General features: G+C 40.7%; 1 protein-coding gene across 2 annotated transcripts in view; it reads right to left on the bottom strand.

Annotated features, from left to right (window-relative positions):
* TOPAZ1 (testis and ovary specific TOPAZ 1) overlaps positions 1-23,418 on the bottom strand; it is a 76,188-nt gene that overhangs the window by 2,190 nt on the left and 50,580 nt on the right. For both annotated transcript variants that reach the window (XM_078151201.1, XM_078151202.1), the window contains 10 exons: positions 23,246-23,397; positions 22,934-23,026; positions 18,102-18,217; positions 16,017-16,083; positions 13,823-13,997; positions 13,143-13,243; positions 10,724-10,889; positions 3,857-4,021; positions 1,572-1,775; positions 885-1,068 (listed from right to left, as the gene is read on the bottom strand). In XM_078151201.1, the coding sequence (XP_078007327.1) occupies positions 885-1,068; positions 1,572-1,775; positions 3,857-4,021; positions 10,724-10,889; positions 13,143-13,243; positions 13,823-13,997; positions 16,017-16,083; positions 18,102-18,217; positions 22,934-23,026; positions 23,246-23,397 (1,423 nt within the window). The remainder of the gene's footprint in view (positions 1-884; positions 1,069-1,571; positions 1,776-3,856; positions 4,022-10,723; positions 10,890-13,142; positions 13,244-13,822; positions 13,998-16,016; positions 16,084-18,101; positions 18,218-22,933; positions 23,027-23,245; positions 23,398-23,418) is intronic.

Here is a 23,418-nt window from a genome sequence, read left to right as displayed (position 1 = left end):
TCTCCTAAGACAACAGTGAATCCCAAGTACAGGCAAGAAAATGAAAGAAACCATTTTTCTTTTGGGAGAAGCCAATCTTATTGTCTGGAGAGAAATCAGATGGAACCCCAAAAACATGAATCACAGGTCATGAGAGGGAGAGAAACACAATTTTTCTAGGAATCCCCCAAGATTATTTTAATCAGATCTGAAAGAAGTGGCATAAAAAATGGGAAGCAGGGGCAGCCAGCTGGTACAGTGGAGAGAGCACCGGCTCTGGAGTTAGGAGTTCAAATATGGCCTCAGACACTTGAAACTTACTAGCTGTGTGACCCTGGGCAAGTCACTTAACCCCACTGCCTAGCAAAAACCAAACCAAATGAAATCAAACAAAACAAAACAAAAAGGGAAGCAATGAAGTACAATGATAGGAAGGAACAGAAGACAAGGAATTAAACATGATTCTGATCCTCAACGTGATCCTGTTACTCAATTGGATAAGATCCTTAATGTTTTAAAGATTTCAATTTCTTCAAACGATGGGAACTGATTAGTCTATGATTCTGTTAAAAGAAGTGGTAGTGGCTGATTTGGGTTGGGGGTGGAAGAGTCTTCAAAATTTGTGCATAGTCAGCACATATACATAATTATATACATAGTAGCCTTAGTCCAATTTTTTTTTTTAAAGACAACTGGGGTTAAGTGACTTGCCCACGGTCACACAGCTAGTAAGTGTCAAGTGTTTGGTCTGAGGCTGGATTTGAACTCAGGTCCTCCTGACTTCAGAGTGGGTGCTCTATCCACTGCACCATGTAGCTGCCCCCCCCCCCCAGTCCAATTTTCAAAGGCCTAAAGATTAGCTTCCTTGTCTGTTTTCAGTGGAATATAAAGTAAGCTCTACAAACCTTTTCAGGACTATTTGTAGTATCTGTGAAGAAGCACCAGGACTCTGAATACTACTCGCATTAGATACTAGAAAAATTTCAATAGCTAAAAGCATTTCAATCTCAGACAGGTATGAAGGAATCAGCAAAAGTTTTCGGTACAAATTTCCCTCCAATGATGGGTAACAGCCCAATGACAGAGCACCTAAAAGTTAAATAATACATTCATTATAGGCCAAGTATTACAAAAACTTTGTATCTATAGATATACACATATACATATATGCAAATATAAAAATCCTAATGTCTAAAATATACATTGGGATAAATTATTTGCATTACAAAGTAATGCCATTCTCCATAAAAGTATGTTATGTATTTCTTTTAAGTAATTCTTCCTGGTACATTTAAAATATGAGCCAATTTAAAAATTTTTTAATGTAAAATGAAGCAACAAACATTTTCTGTAAAAAGACTGTTCAGTCCCTTAAACTTAATTCTCTACTATAAATTCACACATCTTTTCTTAGGCTAGTATGGTATATATAGTTCAAAACTGCATTTATATATCTTTTTATTTTAATAAAATAAACATTTAATTTCAAAACTGGCAAATGTACCTTAAAATATAATAGTTTAAAAAACATCAAATATATAAAGAATACATCTGAGATTTTAAGATTCATATGGATTTCAATTGTAACTTACTTTTGTAATGGGCTCTGGCTTTTGGCCATAAACAACGTCTCCCTAAAGCAGTAATTAATCTTCTGAGGAAAGAAAAATCGATAGGGATGTTCTTTGAAAACATGAATTCTGCTACGGAGCATGACACCCCCAGACTGTTACTCTCTACACAAGCATCTAGAAGCTTGTTAAAAAGAAGGCTGTACTGCGAGACCTCCACGGTTTCTGAAATGAAGAAAGGATATTACATATACTGAACTTGTCTGATTTAGTAGTTCTCAAACTTCTCTCCCATGGATAACCATGATCACCCCTCAAATCCTACCCACATTCCCACCCCTCCAAGCATTCGATGCTCCTTTAGGCCACAGGGATGTCACCTTAATTTCTGTAGGTTGTATGGTCCTAGCACTCAGACTGTACCATAATTATTTTCTGTGTCAATGGTGGGGCCTTGTTATCCCACTGACGAGCCCTTCTTTTGGGCACTGATGCCACATTCCCCGGCCTCTTCCCCATGCCCCTGGTCCTTAACAAGGTGTAGAATTTCCTTCATAAGGTTACTTTTTTCATAAGGTGTGAACTGTCTGGTCTTGGGAGCCCAAAGGACATTACACTGAAGATGACTGACTAATGATTTAAATCTAATCGCATATCTGAGCTCCGTATCTTTGGGGCTGGAGTTCAAAGAGAAAGCTGGAGACTCACTGGGAAGACAGAAACAGTTGGGAGGTCAGAGATAAGCTGGAAATAAGACACACAGAGCTTAGTTCTTTAGAAGGAAGCTTCTCTATGGAGGGACTCCAGGGAACCACATCACCATCAGAGAGAGCAGCGGTTAGAGCTGGAAGGGACCTTTCGGGGACATCAAATCCAATCCCCTCATTTTACAAAGGAGGAAACTGAGGCCCAGAGAGGCCAAGGGACTTGCTGAAGGTCACATAGGTAGTAAGTGGCAGGATCAGGATTCAAACCCAGGTCCTTTTTTCACCAGTACTTGAGGACTGGATCTATGTCTTCCCTTTTTCCTGGTACTATGGATACTCTTAAGGACTGGGAGAATGCGATCTCCAGCAACCTTGAGAAAAGCCTCCAAGGAAGAACCACGAGTCTGGAGGGCTACAAAGGGCTCATCCAACAAGGGGGGCTGTTTTGACCATTTATGGGCTCAGGGGCAAATCTTCTGTGGAAAGGGCTTTTTGCAAGCCTAGGTACTCGAAGGACAGCTGAGAGCCCTTTGGCTTTTATGGAGAGGCTCTAGACATGAGCCAACTTCACTGAATTTGGAAAAGAGAAGGTAGAAGGAGACCTTGGAAGAAAGTATGGTCAACGCAGTGTGGGGCTCAGAAGCCATAATGTAAAGGAGGAGGAGGAGCGACTGACTGGCTAATGAGGAAGAGGAGGCAGCTAAGAGAAGAGACAGGAAAGATGAAGAAAGCTTAGAGACAGCAGGGTCAAGAGAAGGACGTCTTCACGGACATGTGAGGCTTGAGAATTTCTGCAGCCAGACAGATGGGGAAGGAACTCAAGAGAAGAAAGGAAGTGGGACTGATCAGTGGGTTCCTGGAGGAGACAGAAGGAAAGGGTTTAAGGACATACATGAAAGGGCTACTTTCTGCTCTGAAAATGAGGGAGGGATCTGAAGACAGGTGAAAAATAAGTATCTCAATTCTTTTTATGCTCTGGTTTCCTCCACTTTTATAAGTTCTAACTCACTTTTATAATTTCTAACCCACTTTTATAAGTTCTAACCCACTTTGTTACAACTGATTAAACTTTCAAAATTTAAAGCATTAGTAATACTGAAAAAATAGTGTAACTAACCACATAACCTAAAATCAGCATTATCACCCTTAAATATTCAGACGTATGCCCAACTTTAAGACTGCATTTAAATTTTTTACATAACAGACATTGGGGATAATTGCTGATGCTGCAGGCTTGTTCAATTTATAAAAATGTTTCTTTAAATATCAAATCCTAGGATATTTAAACATTCTATTTATAGAGTCACTACTTGATAGAGTGGCTAGGAAAGAGGAAAGCTGAAAATGAAGCTAGTATTAGAAGCTACTGATGAATGAAGACCAATTTAAAATAAAGATAAACATATCTGAAATTTTAATATAAGTATGAAGGCATGATTTAATTTATAAAAAAAAGGGACCACTTAATTGCTGAATAAAGCGAAGGGACACAATGAAAGGTGAGACAGATGGAGAAACCATGCTGGAGTTTAAGAATTACTCTCATGTAAGAACAGATCTAAAGAGGAGATAATAGACATGGATTTTTCCAAAACATACCTTGAGAATTTTGGAAACCCGGTAAGTTCTGGAGAACTTCAAATGTCTTCCGGTAAAGGCTCTTGGCCAAGATCTCATGTGCAATTGTACAGAGCAGGTTATGTCTGTTGAGGACATCCATCCTGTCACATGGCCACAGTGGTGTATTTATTATCCATTCTGATTCTTAAATAAAGAAAAAAGTATTTAATTATGAATATCTCATCCATGCAAATTAAGGCTATTAAGATTCAATTATCCACAGTCTAACAATTTTTGCAAACATTTTATAAATTCCTTCTTGAGGAAAATGGCAAAATTTTAATTGGTGCTTAATCAAAAGGGGCTTAAATCATTAAGAAACAATTCCTATAGCAGTACTATAAGTAGTGATCACTATTCTAAATATATATATTTTTTCATTAAAAAGTCTATAGCTTTTCACTGATATCAAACAATATAAATTCTTAGCATCACATTCCTATGGCAAAAATAAAAATGTTTATTAGGACTTGAAATAACACGAATGTCAAAACACAACTGTGAGTTCATTCATTTGGATATTTTTTCTAACAATTACAGGGAATGGGGGGCACAAATGGAGGTGTGCGTTTCCTCCAAGAAATCACAGACTAACAAGAGAGAAAACATGCAAGTCTATACTGATAGATAACAACCACATGGCAATACAGCTATGTATTTAGACATACATACATGCATACAACTTGGCAGAGAAGGAAGAATATTCGACTCAAAGTATCTGGCTTTGATACCCCAATTTTGCCAATAACTAGTTATTGTAAAAGGTGGTCAAGTCACAACCTCTGAACCTTAGTTATGCCCCACAGAGCTGCTGGAAGGATCAAATGAAAGAATGTGTAATTAAAATCCTATGTAAACTATTTGTCCACAATGCTGAGGAACAATCAGAGTAGGTGTGGTCAGTCGTATCCTAAAGAAAATTTTTGATTTGGATCTTCATGTAAATGCATGTGGACTGGCTCAAAGGTAGGGTGTGTGAGTATGTGTGTGTGTGCGCACACACACACACACACACACACACACACAGAGCTAATCTAGATGGCAAAGAATGACAAGTAAAACATTTTAATTAGTGATACGTATACTGGAAGAGATTGTGTGATGTGGTAAAATAAAGGAATGGTCCTGACATCAGGAAGGGCTGGGTTCAAAACCAGCCTCTGATCTTTGTGAGTTGTGTGAGGGATAGTCAAGAGCTGAGGTTACAAACCTGAGGAGGCACAGAAAGAGCTGGTGCCCTAACCACAAATAGGGAAATTTGGAAGAGAGGCAAGTCCTTTCACCTTTGTGTGTCTCAGGCCACTTGCCAGAATTGAGTACCAGTTTGCCAGCTGGTAGAAGGACTTCCCAAGCCAGGTGCTCTCTATCCTGATGGAGTCACACATCCCGGACACAGCTGTGTATCTATGCTGGTGGGCTGTTGAATCCTGAGTCAGCACAAAGGGAGCAGAGTGGTACTTGGAAATGAGCTTTCATTTCAAAGTCTGATAGGTTTGACAGGATGAGCACCTGACAGTTATACTGGTTCTTGAGGAATGAGATCTAAGGAGAAGTGTGGGAGATGGACTTTTACAAGGTATTTGTATACAGGATTAACACACCTTCCCCTGGTCAAGCCCTCACCATCCTAGGGATTCTGAACCCTGAGTGGTCTTCGTGAAAACTACACACTTCCCCATCTTTCGTTCTCATTCCCTTCACCATCCCCTGCCATGTTCCAGTCCAAAGCCACCTCCCTCTCCTGTGCGTTCTGGAATACCTGCGGTACGAGTGCCAAAGTTGCTTTGTCCTAAATCTTTCCCTCTACCACTCCTTCCATCTTCTGGCTCTCTCCTGATAACACAGCTTCCTTGGTCACCTTTCTAGCCCGGGCTCCCATCTCCACTTCCAGGCTCTCCCTCTTCCACTATACCTCAGGAACCTCACTCAATCCCCCATCTATCACAATCAAAATTCTGGCAGCTCTCATCTTCTGCCCTCCAGGACACTCTCCTTTCCTCAATGAGTTCAGTACCTGGCTCTCTCCTTCTTGACTCCTGCCTTTATTTTAGGGGATTTCAACATACATACTGATACTCCCTCTAACACCCTAACCTCACAGTTCCTCAACTTACTTATTTCTTCCGCTCTATTTGAGCCACGCGTAAACATGGACATGACTTTGATCTTGCCACTTCCACATTCATGAACTCTGAAATTCCTTTATTCAATCAGTCTTGTCATACCATCTCCTCACCCTGCCTTCCAATCCCAAACCCTGTTTTTTGTCCACATCGTGACCTCCGATCCCTTGACTCTTCAGTGTTCTCCCAGGCTACCACCCTTGTGTTAGCTCCACTGTCCTTCTTCCTCCATCTTGATCCCTTGGTAATCCACTTCAACTTTATGCTGTTCTCTTCAGTCCCTTGCCACCCATCATATCACCTATCTTGCCTTGATAAGCTTCAGCCTCGGATCACTCTCGCCATCTGCTGCTTTTGCTCCTAGGCTTGCGCTACTGAATGATGATGGTGGAGAAAATCATGTGAATGTCTTGACTGTGTTCACTACAAATTTATGCTACATAACCTCAACCAGGCTTCCAACACAGCAAGGCAACCTTTTACACCTTCCTCATTAACTCATTCACCACAGAGACTCTTTGAAACCTTTTCATCCCTCCTCAAACCTTCCCCGACCCTCTTAGTCAACAACCTGGCCTCACGCTGTATTGGGGGGAAAAAAGGAGGCCATTTGCTGAGAGGTCCCTTTTCTCCCCTCTTCCTGACCTCCCATCACCCAGAGGCCTTGTGCCACTGTTTCCTCCTTCACCCCTATCTCACATGAAGAGGCAGCCCTCTTTGCCAAGGCAAACCCCTCTAAATGCACAAGTGGTCCCATTCTACTCCAGGCTTCTCCAACATATTGCCTCCTCTATCACCCTTACTCTCTCACTTACCTTCAATGTCTCCCTACCTACACCCATGCTCATATTTCCCTCACCCTTAAAAAAAACTCTCACTTGATGCAGCCATCTCCACTATTGCCCCATATCTCTCTTGCCTTTTGTGGCTAAATTTCTTTCTTTTTTTTTTTTTTAGGCAATTGGGGTTAAATGACTTGCCCAGGGTCACACAGCTAGTAAGGGTCAAGCGTTCAGTCTGAGGCCGCATTTGAACTCAGGTCCTCTGGACTTCAGGGCTGGTATTCCATCCACTGCGCCACCTAGCTGCCCCTTGTGGCTAAACTTCTTGAGAAGGCCATGTACAATAAATGCCTCCACTTTCTCTCCTCTCATTCTCTTTCTTCTTATGTCTCTGCATTCTGGTTTCCAGGCTCATCATTCAACCCAAACTGCTTTATCCAAAGTTAACTAACAATCTGTTATTTGCAGAATCCAAGGGTCTTTTCTTAATCTTCATCCTTGACCTCTCTGTATCCTTCGACACCACCAATCACCTTCTTCTCCTTGAAATTATATTCTTTCTAGGTGTTCAGGTCACTATTCTCTGCTGCTTCTCCTATCTGTCTCACCACTCTTCAGTCTTCTTTGCTGGATCTTCATCCTGGTCATTCCACAGGACTGTTCTGGGCCCTCATCTCTTCTCCTATATTGTTTTACTTGGCGATCTCATCAGCTCTCATGGATTCGATTATTATCTCTATGCTAATAATTTTCTCTTTTTAAAAAAATTTATTAATTTCTTTTGATTTATCAACGATCACTTCCATATGCTTTTGAGTTGAAAATTTTTCTCCCCCTTTCTCCTCCCCACCCTCCCCCAGACAGCACACAATCTCATACAGGCTTTACATTTACATTCCTATTAAACATATTTTCACATTAGTGAAGTAAAAATTAAAACCAATAGGAAGAACCATCAGAAAGATGAAACAAAACTCAACAGAAGGTAAAAATAAGTGATAGTGATTCAACTTCCATAGTTCTTTTTTTGGATGCGGACAGCATTTTCTATCATGAGGCCTCTGGAGATGTCTCAGATCCTTGCAGTGCTGAGAAGGGTTCAGTTTAACAATATTAGTCATCGCATGACGTGGCTGTATTGTGTACAAAGTCCTCTTGGTTCTGCTCACTTCACTCATATGCTAATAATTCTCAAATCTACTTATCCAATCCTAACCTCTTTCCTCACCTCCAGTCTCTGCATCTCCAACTGCCCATGGGACAACTGGATGTCCTGCAGACATCTGAAACCCAACAGGTCTAAAATGGAACTCATTTTCTTTCCTCCCATTCCCTGTCCCCTTCCAAACCTCCCTACTAGTGTCAAGGGCACCACGCCTTGTCCAATCTGTTGCCAAGACCTATTGATTTTACCTTAATGACATCTGTCTTCATAACCTCTTCTCCTCTGACACTGCTACCCTTCTAGTACAGGCCCTCACATCCTCAAGCCTGGACCACTGCGACAGACTGCTGGGGGTGGGGGGGTCTGCCTGCCTCAGTCCATTTTTCACTTAACTGGTAAACAGACCTTCCTTAAGGGCAAATCTGACCATATCACCTCCCTGTCCTCCAAGTAAACTCCAGCAGCTTTTCTGTCACCTCTATGATCCCATACAAATTCCTCTGGCATTTCAAGCCCTTCATAACCCACTCTCTCCTTCTCTTTCCAGTTCTCTTACACCCCCACCCCTCACCAACTATTCTGCAATCCTGTGACACTGGCTTACTTGCTGTTCCCAGAACAAGATACTCCATCTCCCAACTCAGGCATTCCCTCTGGCTGGAATGCTCTTCTTCCTCATCAACATCTCCCGGCTTCCTTCCAGCCCCACCTAAAATGACCCCTTCTATGGGCAGCCTTTCCCAATCCCCCTTCATTCTAGTGCTTTCCCTCTGCTGATGACTTCCAATATAGCCTGTCTATAGCTTATTCAGCCATGCTATCTCACCATTAGGTTGTGAGGGCTCCTCAAGGGCAGAGACCACCTGTTATCTTTCCAGACCTGACTCTGCAGTGTCTGGTACACAGTAGGTGCTTAATAAGCTTTTAGTGACTGACTGCGGGAAGAGCCAGAGAAAGACTGGCAGCAAAGAAGCTGATCAGGAGGATGTTGTCACACAGTGAGCAGGAGGTGACGAGGGTCTACGGCCATTTAGAAATGAAAGAAAAGCATCTATTCCTGAAATATTATGGAAAGAATCAGCAGAACTCTGGCTATGGCTTTACATACAGCAGTGGAAGGCTGAAATTAACCTCCCAAGTGTAAGCCTCTGTGGTCTCTACTAGTGCAGGAGAGGCTGCACAATCACTCGGGCATATTACAGGGAGGGCTCTTTTCACATATGGGTCAGACTACACGGCCACTGAGGTCCCTTACAGCTCCCCCGCCCTGTGATTCTGTGATCATCTGAGAAACAGGTATGTAGCTCTCAACAAATGGCATCACTGTGCCTTTAAGATCCTTCCATCTTCAAACGTACGCTCCTGGGACCAGCACGAAAGGGTCTGCTATCAAAGAGGCTTTCCAGTGAAGCAGATGCTGAATTAAGTTCCGTTCCTGGCTTTCTCCTGGTACATCTGGCTACTTGGCCACTTAGCTAACAGTGAGAGACTGTCCTTGTCCCAGCTTCTACATCTCCAGCATGCATTCCTACCTCCGGTGGTGTGCTGTCTTCCTTGGGTCTTGGTTTCCACTCACTGTGAAGTATTAATCCTCACCTCGTGCTCTCTCTGCCTTGGCACTTCTCAGTGGTGTCTCTAAAATACCCTCTGGTGTCTGTCTGCTGCACACCTGCTTCGTCATATTATCTGTGAAACCTGGACAGTCTACGGGCACCATGCCAGGAAACTGAATCGCTTCCATTTGAATTGCCTTAGAAAGACTCTGAAGATCACCTGGCCGGGTAAGATACCAGACTCTGAGGTCCTTTCTCGAGCTAAACTGCCAAGCATTCAAACTCCACTTCAGAGAGTGCAATTCAAAACGTACCATGCCAAAAAGAGACTATTTTAGGGGAGAACTCACACAAGGCAAGTGCTCACATGGTGGTCAGAAGAAGCAATACAAGAACACTCTCAAGATCTCTTTTAAGAACTCTGGAAGTGATTGTGTGACATGGGAGACACTGGCCCAGCACCGCTCAGCGTGGTGTGCCCACATCAGAGAAAGTGCTGTGCTCTCTCAGCAAAGCAGAATTGAGGTAGTTCGAGAGAAATGCAAGATACACAAACTTAGAGAACCCACCCCAAAGGTTCACACGAACTATTTGTGCCCGACCTGTGGTAGAACATTCCGAGCTAACATTGGTCTGATCAGCCACAGTCACACACACTAAAACCCGACTCCGGCACAGCGGTGTCGTTTTGGTCCTCTTTGAAAACAAAAGACAACAACGAAGGCCGTGCCATCTGACCCGGATTTCACAGATGCTCACCAGAGGCCAGAGAGCCCTGCCCAACTTTAACCCTAGAATGGGGACTGCTGTTATGTAGGAAGGGACCCTAGAGGCTCCCTGGGCCAAACCACATTGTTCTACAAGTGGATGACACTTTCAACAAGTAATTTATAACTTCAGGGGAAAATCACTGAAATCAATCTAATTTAGATTAGGTGTGGTTTGTCTGATTCATGGGAGGATCTAATCTCCATTCTTAGATAAAACTAACTGGTTCAAACTGAATCCATTCAATTCAGGGTCAATCTTAGCCTCAGCCTTCTAAACCTGGAGGCCCCAGACCATCCCATGCAGCCTTTCACCAACCACCAGGGCCTAGGCCACTGCTGCATCTTGTCATTTGCCCTGCTACTCAAGGAACAATAAGCAGATCAGCATTACTGCCATTCAATTGGAGTACAATCTCTATTCCTTTATACTTGAAGTATATAAGCATAACTTACCCCTCAGTACCCAAATGGCACCATCCATACTCCCACTTTTTAGAAAAATTTCTGCTGCCACATTAACAATTTGGCACCGGGATGCTAACTTTTCAGGGCCAGAAAGTCCTTTTAATCTTGTGAAATGGATTTGTAGTTCATGCAGTTTATCAAGTACCTTCCTTCCCTGTAGCGAAAACACAGAAAACAAATTCACTATAGGTATTTACAGTAATAGTTACTCATTTATCACTGGTAAAATTACTTAATTTGTGAATTATCTAGGACCTTACTATCTTTAACTTTACTTCTTTTTTTTTTTTAACCTTTAAGGCATTTCAATAATAACTGGTTATTCGGTCAAAGGGTAGATTGAGCTACTCAAATAATAAAAAAGCCAAAATAACTAAGTGTTACAAAAATTTACCTTTTCTTATCAGTTCAGATACAGGTCTACCAGAAGAGAACGACAGCCCAAATTACACTTTTAGATTATCTGTGTTTCTTATTTACTACTGATCATCCTTTTCTTTTAGTCTAGATAACAACAACAACAAAAATCTGTATACTGGTATTTTCCTCAGCAGAGGATCACGAGTATTGCCAAATTGAGCCATTTAAAAAATTTCCTTCTAGTATGGAGGCATATAAATTCTAAAAAGTTATTTACTATATTACCAGCTCTTATGAAGGGATCTCAAAGATGGTGGGGGGTCAATATGAGGGACACAGAACACTTGTGGCTACACAGAAATCCCTAAAAACTACAGCACAGAGTAAGTTATCCATGGAAAGCCAGGATCACCACAGAGGACTGACCTCCAGACTGTACTCAACTGGCTAACTGCAACACCAATCACCAAAGGTAATTAGAGCACATTGAGGGTACAAAGAAACCTAAGGCAGTCCCTGCCCTTGAGGGGCTCACGGTCTAAAGGGGAAGACAACACACTAAATACAGAACAAACTGCAATAAATCAGCAGGGACGGGGCTAGAACGGAGGGGGAAAGGAAAAGCCTTTCTGTAGAATGCAGGATTTTTAGCTGGGACTTGAAAAAAGCCAGGAAACGGGGATGTACCTTAATCAACAATCAAATATCAAGATAAATAAACAAGGAATTTAACCATACAGTCCTATTAAAATAGTACTATTACAAAAAAGTTATATTAAAATATTCTCCATAAAGAGGTTCTTAAACTATTAAAATGTGCCTGGATTTGAAGTAGTCAGGATTTTAGCCCTAAAAGGCAATCAGTGTGAACTTAAACAATCCCAGAGTAACCTCATGAATATGCTACATTTGTTAAACATTGGTTTTATTTCTTATGAGAGAAATGTGACTACGTATATGTTTAATAACAATTAACAGGTGGCGTTTCTACCTGCTATAAGATCTGTAGAGTGCTCTACCTGTATTGTCTCTTTTGGGCCTCACAATAATCTTGTAAGGGAGGGGCTAATCTTCCCATTTTACAGATAAGAAAAGAGAGTCTAAGTGATTTGCCCTGGGTCTCATAACTACTAAGCATCTGAGGTAGAATTTGAACTCAGGTTTATCATAGCACATGGCAATTTACAGAGTACAAAATAGCCTTAATGGTGAGGGCAGTGATACAAGACATTGAAGCACCTGGCCTAGGGAAGGTCGCCATCTTTCCTACTTTCTCTTGAGGTTTCCCCTCCCTGCTCTGTATTCTATGGCTCCCACTTCAATGAAATGACTGTTGAGGGTCTTTTTATCCCAAAGGGCAGGCTTGCCCTTCCTAAGGATTTAAGGAGACTGGCATTATAATATGCAGAATTACCAGGTTAAGCACCACACTGAAAGAAGGCTTTCTGTTTTGATCCTAGAAGCCAATCTCTAACACCAAGGTATGTGTTGGGTAGGTTTTAGGGAAAAATACAACTATCCTCCAGTCACTTGGACCAAGCCCAACTATCTTTGGCATTACCTCACAAGAAAGGTGATATTATAAAAATGACTTTATAAAACTTATCTGTCCCCATACTTGGGGTTAAGATTCTAGAATTGAACAGAAGGGTATTTAAAATAGATAACGATTTATTTATTTATTTGTTTGTTTGTTTGTTTGTTTGTTTGTTTGTTAGGCAACTGGGGTTAAGTGACTTGCCCAGGGTCACACAGCTAGTAAGTGTCAAGTGGTTGGGCTGAGGACACATTTGAACTCAGGTCCTCCTGACTTCAGGGCTGGTGCTCCTTCCACTGCGCCACCTCGCTGCCCCTTAAAATAGATACAATTTAGGGCACTGTTTTTCAGGCCTGTCTATATCCCTGGTCTTCTCCAACTCATCCGCCATCTTCCTGGACACCATTTTTATCTCCCATAGAAAGTATTGAGTTTGGGCATGGAAACTATTATCCAAAAATTTAAAACTGACACATTTCATTCCCAAAACAAAATAATCCTTGTAAATACCTTAGACCATTGTAGTAGTCTGTGATAAAAGTAGATTGCACTGATGCCAATTCTTCCCAGCAAAATTTTATCAATCTCGCTGTTTTGGGGATCTTTGCTAACTGAAAAGTAAATAGTTATAATGTAACATAATATGAAATAGCAACTTTAACCTGTACAAATTATTTTAAAATGGTAAATTAAAATATTTGGACACCAACATTTTAATATTTCATAGTCAATTAATATATGATCGCAAATAACTTAAAATTAGGTGAGACCTCAAATTTTACTCCAGTTACTGGGGAATTAAATTAGGAAGAGACTCTGAGATTTGCTCTCAATGGCAAGAACTTAAAAAAACTTGGGATGCTTTTTCCAAATCACTAGCACCACTGTTGTTACTTCAAATGAAAAGAAAAAATAAAAGCTTATGAAACAATGGAGATTAGAACTCCAGAATCTTGGATTTGAATGCTATTATTCATGTCATTTAGTTTATAAAATCCATTTGTAGTTAGTATGTGTCATTCAAAGAAGCAAAATACGCAGGCAGGAGCAGGCTGTGTCAAGCCTGCTTCCTTCTTACTTTACCGAACAGAAAGAGTCCCACCAGCTCTCCTCTGGTCACGCCCAAATGTAGAGTCAACCTTTGGATTACCTAGTTCTCAATAAAATAGTTCCACAATAATAACTTTTACCTGCATCAGCAAATTCACAAAAAGGAACTCCTTGTCTTTCTTCTTTGTAATCTTTTGTTAATGCTTCAGCAATGTATGCTGAAAATCTCTGAAGATCTGCAAATTTTTCACAACCCATTTTTACATTAATGTACAAATTTCCCAAACTGGTCCAGTCACCTTTTTCTTTACAATGCTGTTCAAGATGATAGAAAAGAATGATTACATATACCAAATCGAATAAAACCTTTAACCGGCATTACAACTCTATGCTAAGTTAAGGTACACCTCTCTTTTCTGAATATAATAAATCCTTACGAATTCAGGAATGGAGTAAGAATTCACCATCATTTAATTATTTTAGTTATTACACATTTAAGTAGTTCAACTTCTACTGATGGCATGCCCCCTCCTGAAGGGCAAGATGGGATGGGTTTCACAGAACTAGGTTTTCAGAGTAGCTGTAAGTATGTAAACTGTTGACATTTTATTAGTTTCAAATAACTATGTTTTCCTATAACTTGGACTTTATGAATTTACAAAAGGTGGTTTCTGCCCATTTGTTAAAAAATACAAGATTGTATTGATGATACACCCTTGGAAAACTGGTTGCAAAACACATTTCTGCAAACAATCATTTTTTTCAACTAATTTCTATTACATAACTAGAGTTTACATTAACATGGGGGAAAAAAGTCACCTGAAGACATAAAAATGACCTTTAAGGATGAAGTAAATACAGTAGGTGTTTTAAGAGAAGCTTCTATTTAATGATATATTCTTCTTTAAAAACACCTACTGTATTTATTTCATCCTTAAAGGTAATTTTTTTTTTAAAAGAGTATACTTTTTTTTTAGGCAATTGGGGTTAAGTGACTTGCCTAGGGTCACACAGCTAGTAAGTGTCAAGTGTTTGGTCTGAGGCCGGATTTGAACTCAGGGTACTCTTGACTTCAAGGCTGGCGCTCTATCCACTGCGCCACCTAGCTGCCCCAAGAGAAGAGTATACTTAATGATGGAGCAGCGAGGTGGCTCAGTGGATAGAGTGCCAGGCCTGGAGTCAGGGAGACTCCTCTTCAAGAGTTCAAACTGAACCTCAGACACTTATTAGCTGTATGACCGGGGCAAGTCACAACCCTGTTTTCCTCAGTTTCCTCATCTACAAATGAACTGAAGAAGTACATGGCGAACTACTCCAGTATCTTTGCCAAAAAAACCTCAAATGCGGTCATGAAGAGTCAGAAATGACTGAAAAATGACTGAATACTTAATGATAAAATATTAGTTTGCTATAAATTCCACACTGAAAAATGTACTAAGTCAAAATTCCTGTGTAACATACTTTAAAGATCTGAGCCAAGATACTTCTACCTAGTGATACAAGCATGCCCTAAAAATGCTGGCCACATATTTGTTATGTCATAAACTCCTACTTCAGAGCAGCTAGGAGGCACAGTGAACAGAGTGCCAGGCCTGGAGTCAAGAAGACTTGAGTTCAAATCCAGCCTTAGACACTTGCTAGCTCTGTGACCCAGGGCAAAGTCACTTAACCCTGGTTTGCCTCAGTTTCTTCATCTGTAAAATAAGCTAGAGAAGGAAATGGCAAACTATTCCAGTATCTTTGCCAAGAAAACTCCAAATGGCATCAAAGTGTGAGTCATGATTTAAATAACTGAACAACAAAACCCCCATTTTGACATTGTTCAGTTGATCCTCCATTTAAAATGTTTATAATATTGTTTCCTGGAACAATTATAATGTGTAATGTTTCATTTAATGTTCCATTTTCACAGAATCACATTAGATGGTATGTGACTGTGATCAAATCACAACTGTGTAAGTAACACCAACTCGGCTTACGTACACTACAACTAAGTCAATTGCTAGGTCATCAGAATGAAAAAAATGTAGATCCTGAAGCTTAAAACTGCCCACTGACTATTCTCTTTAATAGAATATATTTTCTAGTTAAAATGAATTTTATTTTCTCAAGTTTAAAAAACCTACAAGATACAGAAATTAGCGTTGAAAGTGGAAGTATGTTCCAAATCAGTTATTCAATCTTGGTTTGCTAAAAATCTGACTATTCTCTCCTCTCCAAAAATTTTAACTTATAGATATAATTGAATTTTTTCTTTGGATTTTCACTGTATGTGTAGAGAATAAGCAATCGGTCTAAAAACAAGCAAAAATCCTAAATCTACAGGTTACTCACCTCTATTTCAGTTGTTGCTGAATTTAAGTCAGAGAGCCAGTTCTTTTTAAAGTGTCTCACCCGTAACCTTTAACAATGGAAAAAGGTTAATTACTTTTATATTCACTAATAAGAGTTACTAAATATCCTGGCCACAAAGGTGACTATTTTAAAAAGTTCCTATGTGTTTCACCTTAAATAGACACATTTCAGGATACTACCAAGTTTCCAACCTCTAAAAAACAATCAGTTATCAAATCAGTAATTTCCAGACCCAAGTATTTCGAGAAATATTTTTCACAGTTATCAGGAAATTTCAAAATAAAATTCATTATAACACATACCACAGCACTCGTTGATATAGAATGGCCTGCAAAAATGTTGCAGGGAAAAAATAAAAGGATATTAATGCCAAAAAGATAGGAAGTCACCATTTTAAGGTGATTAATAACTACGATTTCCTGATGTAAAACTGAATCCTCAAAATTAGTATGGTTTTCAGCTATGGGAGGAAGGAGGAAGGAGGAAGGGTCTGCAGTGGTTAAGGACTACAGCAGATTAGAAAGTTATGGGGAAGCTGCCTGACAGAAAGGTGAGGGGTGCAAGATGTCTATTTTTGGATACGGCCAATGGGGGAATTTGTTTTGCTTGACTGTGAAGGTCACGTGGGTTTTGTTTTCCCGTTTTTCTTTTCTCAACAAGGGGAAGGCAGGAGGGAGAAAGTAAAAATGCTTGTTAACTAAAAATATTTCACAAAGGAGTCTCTGGGTAAGGATGGGGCTGCTCATCAGTATCTCTCTCTATGACTTGGTGCTACATAGATGGAAACTTGATTTGTGTATTCCAGGGAAAAGCTTTTTACATCTGGTTGGTCACATTCCTTTGGCTCTGAGGGTGTGGGACAGTCACTCTTGAAGGCATAAAATGTCACACTGGCTCAAATGAGGCTGACTGTGTGAATGGCCTGATGGTGGTGACATCTGCATCACTAGTGTATAGTGATGAGGAAAATATTCAAAAGTTCTCTGACTTACAAGTAGGCTATAGTCTAAAAATTCATTTTTTAGTCAGTTGTTGAGAACTCAGAAAGAATTCTCCCTTAGAAACATGAAAGTTGTTTGTAATGGGATTTATTTTTCTTTCTTTAGTTAAATAAATCAGTGGGAAAATATGCTTAAGTTTGCAGAAATGTGTTTTGCAACCAATTTTCCAAGGGTGTATCATCAATACAATCTTGTATTTTTGAACAGATGGGCAGAAATCACTTTTTTAAATCCATAAAGTCCAAGTTATGAGAAAACATAGTTATTTGAAACTAGTAAAATGTCAGTTAACATACTTACTACTAGTTTGAAAACCTCGTTCTGTGAAACCAATCCATCTTGCCATTCAGGATGGGGGATATTACCACTGAGTTCAGTAGAAGTTGAGCACTTAAATGGGTAACTAAATGACTGTGAAGTCTTACTTCATTCCTGAATTCATGAGGATTTGTTATATTGATATTTTTATATATTTATATTTATATATTCAGAAAAGACTCAACTTAGCATAGTTATAATGCCAATGAACGGTTTTATTCAATTTGGTATATGCAATCCTTTTTTTTCTATCACCTTTAACAGCACTGTGATGAGAGGTGGATGAGGAGACAGATGATGATTTACAGTAATTCTGGAGGGGACGTCTGGGTACCCACGTGGACTAAAAGTAACAAGTACCTAAACCATGAAGTGGTAGGAAACAGAAAACGGGAAGGCGAGTGTATGTAAAATTCTACTGAGGGGAAAGAAAGGAGGTGGGACAGGAAGAGCCTCGAGGGTTGGAGAAGTGCCCAAGACGGCCACCAGCAAGGACCGTCAGCTCAGGGCACGCAGATCAACAGTTTGCTTTAGGGAGGTGAACAAAGAGGAGGCAACAGGCAAGCGACATTTCTTAATTTATACCTTTGCCACTTGGGTGGGCCTTGAGTATGAGGCCCACTTGGATGAGAGAACAAATGACTTGTGACCAACTAAAATTGTGCTGGTGTCTTAACTTCCGAACTTATTTTCAAGCCTGAAATAAAAAACATCTTTGGTATTTTAATATGAACAACTTTCTCACCTGGATTTCATTTCTAAAACAGCATTTATTTCTTGTTTGGAAGCCTGTACTTGATACAAGAGCTTAATAAGATAGTTAAAATGTTCAGAGTCAAGAATCATCCCAGCTTCTACAAGCTGTAAAGTAAGAAGAGAAAAAAATATTTACAATACATTTTACTTGCAAGATTTAGATAAAACATAAGACATGTTCAGCCATTCCTTTCCTTCAGCTGTTAATTATCACAGTGTAAGTGTATTTTAAAAAAATTGCCAAAAAGAATGAGGATGGAGCCTACCAGGACCAGGAAAGAATTAGCCAAATAATTATGGTATTTAAGGGGAAGCGGTTGCTAGTTTAAAAAAATCTGCCCAGGAAGCCTCTGAAGACAGCAAGGCCATTTTGAAAACAGAATGTGATGACAAGTACTGCGTGTGCATGCGTGTGTGTGTACACATCCTACACGGTATAAGGAGGGTGTCTATCTATCCACGCACTACAATATAGATAGTATATTAATTGGATGTATTCGATTACAGAAATATAAGCATTTTATATTGGGGAGTAAGACTCTCCTCCTTTGCTCCAGATTCTGCAGAAGTGGCCCCTCTCCTGCTAACGCCTACCTCCATTCCCGCCTCACCCTCACCCCATACTGCCCCCAATCTCACCCTATTCCAAACCATCACACGTGGTACATTCATATGGAATGCTAAAGTTTGTTTTCACAGCACTCTGCACATAGTAGCTCATCTGAATCTCCCAATATGCCTCTGGAAAGGCAGCCTGGTGCAGTGGTGAGTGGAGAGCCAGCCTCACAGTGCCCCTTCTGCCTCTAACACACACTAACTGCCCAACTTTGGGCAAGTTGTTCCATCTCTAGGTACTTCAGGCAACACTCTAAGATGACGGGTTTTAGACAAGTTGTGTTCTGTATCACAGGAAGGAATTTCTATACCATGGAGCTCAATACAAAGATAAGAACCACAGGTCTAGACCAAAAACAAAAACCAAAAAGCAGGTTTATGAAACAGACCCTAGAGTTTGTATCCCCTCTTTTATAGATGAGAAAACTGAAGCTCAGGGAGGTTAAGTACCTTGCCCATGGACACACAGAAATGTACGGTGGATTTGAACCTACGTCTTCCTGAATCTAAGGCTACCCCTATCACTTGCTGGCTCTTTCTAATCTTTAATACTGCATTTTCTTTTTTTTTTTTCCCCAGCCAAAGACAAGGTTTATTACAACATCTGCCATACTGGGCAGACTTTTAAGGAATCTGATCATTAGTGAGCTATTGGCTAGATTTTAAGAATCTAAACCAATACTGCATTTTCCAGAGGCTTCTTCCCTGGCTCCTGCCTAATGTGCTCAGGTCTCCCATTCTTTAAATAGTAAAAAAGAAACACAAAAAAACCAACTCTTCATTTAACCCTTCTCCTATCCATTCAAACCTCCTCATTCTCTTCTGCCTGTTGTAGTCAAACTCCTGTCCATAAACATAGTTATTTGTCTTCATGGTATCACCTCCTATTTGCTTCTCAAACGCTATGTATCTCCAAGACTCAACACTTAATTGAAACTAAGATTGCCAACAATTTCAAATGACTGGCTCTGTGCATTCTCTCTGGCCTCGTCCTGCCTGGTCTTTCTGTAGCATCTGATGCTGCTGGCCAACCTCTCCACCTCTCCACTCTCCCCTTCTGTAACACCCATGGCCTCTTCCTACTTATGCCCACACTCTACTCCATTTACCTTTTTTGGGGGGCTATCGAATCTTCCATTTCATGGCCACTGGTTGTTGGTGCCCCTCAAAGTCAGGTCGTGAGGCTCCCATCCTCTCTCTCTACTTACTTTCTTGGTGAACTCATCAGCTCTTTCAAGTTCACAGAATCTCAGAGCTGGAAGGGACCTCAGTGGTCATTTAGTCCAAACCATTCTTGCTCAAAAATTCCTTACACAAAATATCCAACAAATGGCCATTCAGCCTCTGTTTGAAGACTCCCAGTTATGGGAAACTCATGACTTCTACAGGCAGCACGTGCTTTTTCGGAAGACTCTAATTGTTAAGTTTTCCCTGACATCCAGCCCAACCTGGCGTCCTTCTAACTTCTGGCTATTAATCTGTGGCCCCCAGGGCGAAACGGAATGAGTCTCACGCCTCTTCTACACTACGGCCCTTGAAATACTTGAACACGGCTATCATGTCTCATCTGGGTCTTCTCTTCGCCGTGTTAAACACCCGATTCCTTCAACTGATCCTCATGTGGTATGGATGCTTTCAATCTAACCAATATCCTTAAACTGTGGCGCATAGACCTGAACATAATATTCCAGATGAGCTCTGCCATGGCAGAGTACACTGGGGACTGACTGTATCACATTCTTATCTCTGGATGCAATGCTTCCTTTAATGCAGACTTCCATTCTGTCTCCTCTGCTCCTTCCCCTCACCGTGTTCCACTCTAGAGCTACCCACTTCTGCTTTGTTCTGTGCTCTCTGACAAAAAGCTCATTTTTATCTTAAAACTCCCCCACCTCTTTATCTTCTGGCATTCACTGGGACCTGGCTCCCTCCTGATGACGCAACCTCCCTGGTCACCCTTTCCAGCACTGGTTGGACTTTCACTCATATCACTAGTGCGGAATGCTCCTTGTTCCCCACTGCCATTTCCAAACTCTCCCTCTCCCTCTATCAAGTCAGTAACTTCTTCTTTGAGGTTCATTCTGTCCATATTTATCACTTCTTCAAGGTCTTGGGAGCTGTCATCCACTGACCGACCCCTCAGGACACTCACTGAAAAAACTGAGGACATTCAGCACAAGCTCTGCTCTCTCTCCCTCATCTCACACACTCAGATGTCTTCTCTCACTCTCTCTTCCTTAAGTCTTGGTAACGAGAAGGGCCATCTCCTCACAGGAGACACGGCAAGCCTCTCTACATGTATTCTTGAACCCATTCTATCCTATCTGCTCCAGGAGATTGCTTCCGTACTTTCATTCTTTCAATAATCACGATTCTTTGAGTCAAACCATTCAACTGATTCTGACTCCATCTAACTGTGTTATCGTCTAGCCCTCATTTCTCTGTCTCTTCCACAATAATGAGACACTACATCAGATGCTTTACTGAAGTCGAGAGTCTGACCTGCTGATGCACTAGTTTAGTAACCCTGCTTAAATAAATCACGTCGAGCACGATCTGCTCTTCACCAAGACGTACGTACTTTCTGTAATCACGCCTTCTTTTTCTAGCTCTAACCTTTTCTCTCAAGGACCACATCTAGGATTTTCCCAGGAATTAACGTCAAGTCCACTGTCCTGTAATTTGCACTTAGTTCTCTTTCCTTTTTTGAAACAGTCAGCACTATTTCCCGTCTCCACTTCGGTGGCAGCTCTCTTGTTTTCCATGGTCTTTCAAAACTTGCTGACAGTGACTGAGCGGTTGCAAAAGCCAGCTGTGGGTTTTCCTCCAGAAAAAGAGGAAATAGTTCATCTGGTTCAGGTGACCTAATTTCATCAAAGGCAACTTGATGCTGTCTTACGATTTTCTTATATAGCTTGAACTCCCCAGAAGCTTCCTATCCACATATACGTACACACTATGTCTATACCCGCCCGCCCACTGTGACTCACTATCTTCAGTCCTCATCATCCCCTCAACTCCAGGCCTCAACACCAACTGTCCATGGACTGCATCTACCTGGACCCCAAGCTGTCCCTAACTCACATTCCTTCTCTGATCCCACCCTACTTCAAAACCTATTTTTGTTGATGGCTCCACTGTCCTTTCAGGGACCCAGGGCTATGACCTGAGAAATTCTGAAGTCTTTTTCCTGCTATTCTCAGTGACTCTTTTCTCCTGCCCAAATCACTGTCACATCCTTTCAAGTTTATCCCACAGAATGTTCTATAGCTTCTCCCTTCTCTCTCCATAGCCTTTACTTTGCAGTGCCAACATCCTTTGCCTCTTACCTGGTCTACAAAGATGTCTCCATAGTAATTTTCCTGCAATCAGACCCAGCTATCCAGCTTTCCTCTACACAAACGTCCAATTGACAATTCTAAAACGTAGCTCTATGTCAGTCCTCTATTTCTATTTTCAGTGGCTGGCCTACTGCTCCTAGGTCAAAATACAAACTTCCCAGCCTACCACTGAAAGCCCTCCACAATCTGGCTCTCAACTACCTTTCCAGACTCATTTCGTATTACTTGCCTATAAGTACCCTATGTTCCAGCCAATCTCTGAACTTGACATTCCATCTTCTTGCTTGGAACAGGTCGTCTCAAGAGCCTGGAATCCTCCCTCTAACCTGTTTTTCTCAGAATCCCTCAGGTTCCACCTCCTACAGAAAGCCCTTCCCTAATCCTCCTAGTTGTTAGGGCTTTGCTAAGTCCAGCTCACTACCCTAGAATTAGGCAACTGTGTGGCAGCACTGCACAGCCACACTGGTACTGGACTCCAGAAGACCAGAGTTCAAATCTGCCTCAGACATTAATTCTGTGACTCTGGGCAAGGCACGTAATGTGTGTTTGCCTCAGATATCTCAACTGTAAAAACGGGAATGATAACAGTATCTACCTCAAAGGTTGTTAGGATCAAATAAAATAATATTTGGAAAGTGTTTAGTACAGTGCTTAGCAAATGCTCATTTCCCCCCTTCTTTCCCACCTCAACCTGTCTTGTATTTACTTATTCATACACATGTTATACCCTCCTAGAAGGAGGTAAGTTTGATAAAGACAGGGACCACTTCACGCTTTTCTTTTTTTTATCACCAGTACCAGCAGCTGCTTAATAAATGTTTTAAATCAAAAACAACAAAAAAAAGAGAGGAATAAGAAATCATACCTTACAAAATATATCAATTAGAGCTGGCACAGCATTCCTTAAGTTCATAGATTCCACATGCTCAAATACTTTTATTAATACTTTTAGAGCAGGCTGGATAAAACAAAAAAAAGATGCACACTCATTTTCACAATTTCTTCTCTTTCAGGATACTTTTGCTTTCTCAAATTAATTCAGGCTCAAAATGCACTTGTTCTCTAGGAGGTATTTAATAAACATAGACATCAAGCCACTAAATTACATAAACAAATGCATAAGGAAACAACATTCACTTAGTGAAAAAACTTTCAAAGGTATTTCTAGGTTACTTACCAGCATTTTGACCATTATGCTGATGTTTACTACCTGAAATACTTCTTTCAATAAACAGCATTTGAGTAAAGAAATCAGAAGATCATTTAACACTTGTGATTCAAAATGTACCCCAGGAGGAAACTTTCTGTAGTACTCCATAAACAGGTTTGCTGAAAATGTAAGATTTAGAT

The sequence above is a fragment of the Phascolarctos cinereus genome, unplaced genomic scaffold (genome assembly GCF_003287225.1).
Source record: "Phascolarctos cinereus isolate Bilbo 61053 unplaced genomic scaffold, phaCin_HiC Scaffold_1;HRSCAF=81, whole genome shotgun sequence".
Taxonomy (NCBI): Eukaryota; Metazoa; Chordata; class Mammalia; order Diprotodontia; family Phascolarctidae; genus Phascolarctos; species Phascolarctos cinereus.
This window is presented reverse-complemented; position numbering and strand designations above follow the sequence as displayed.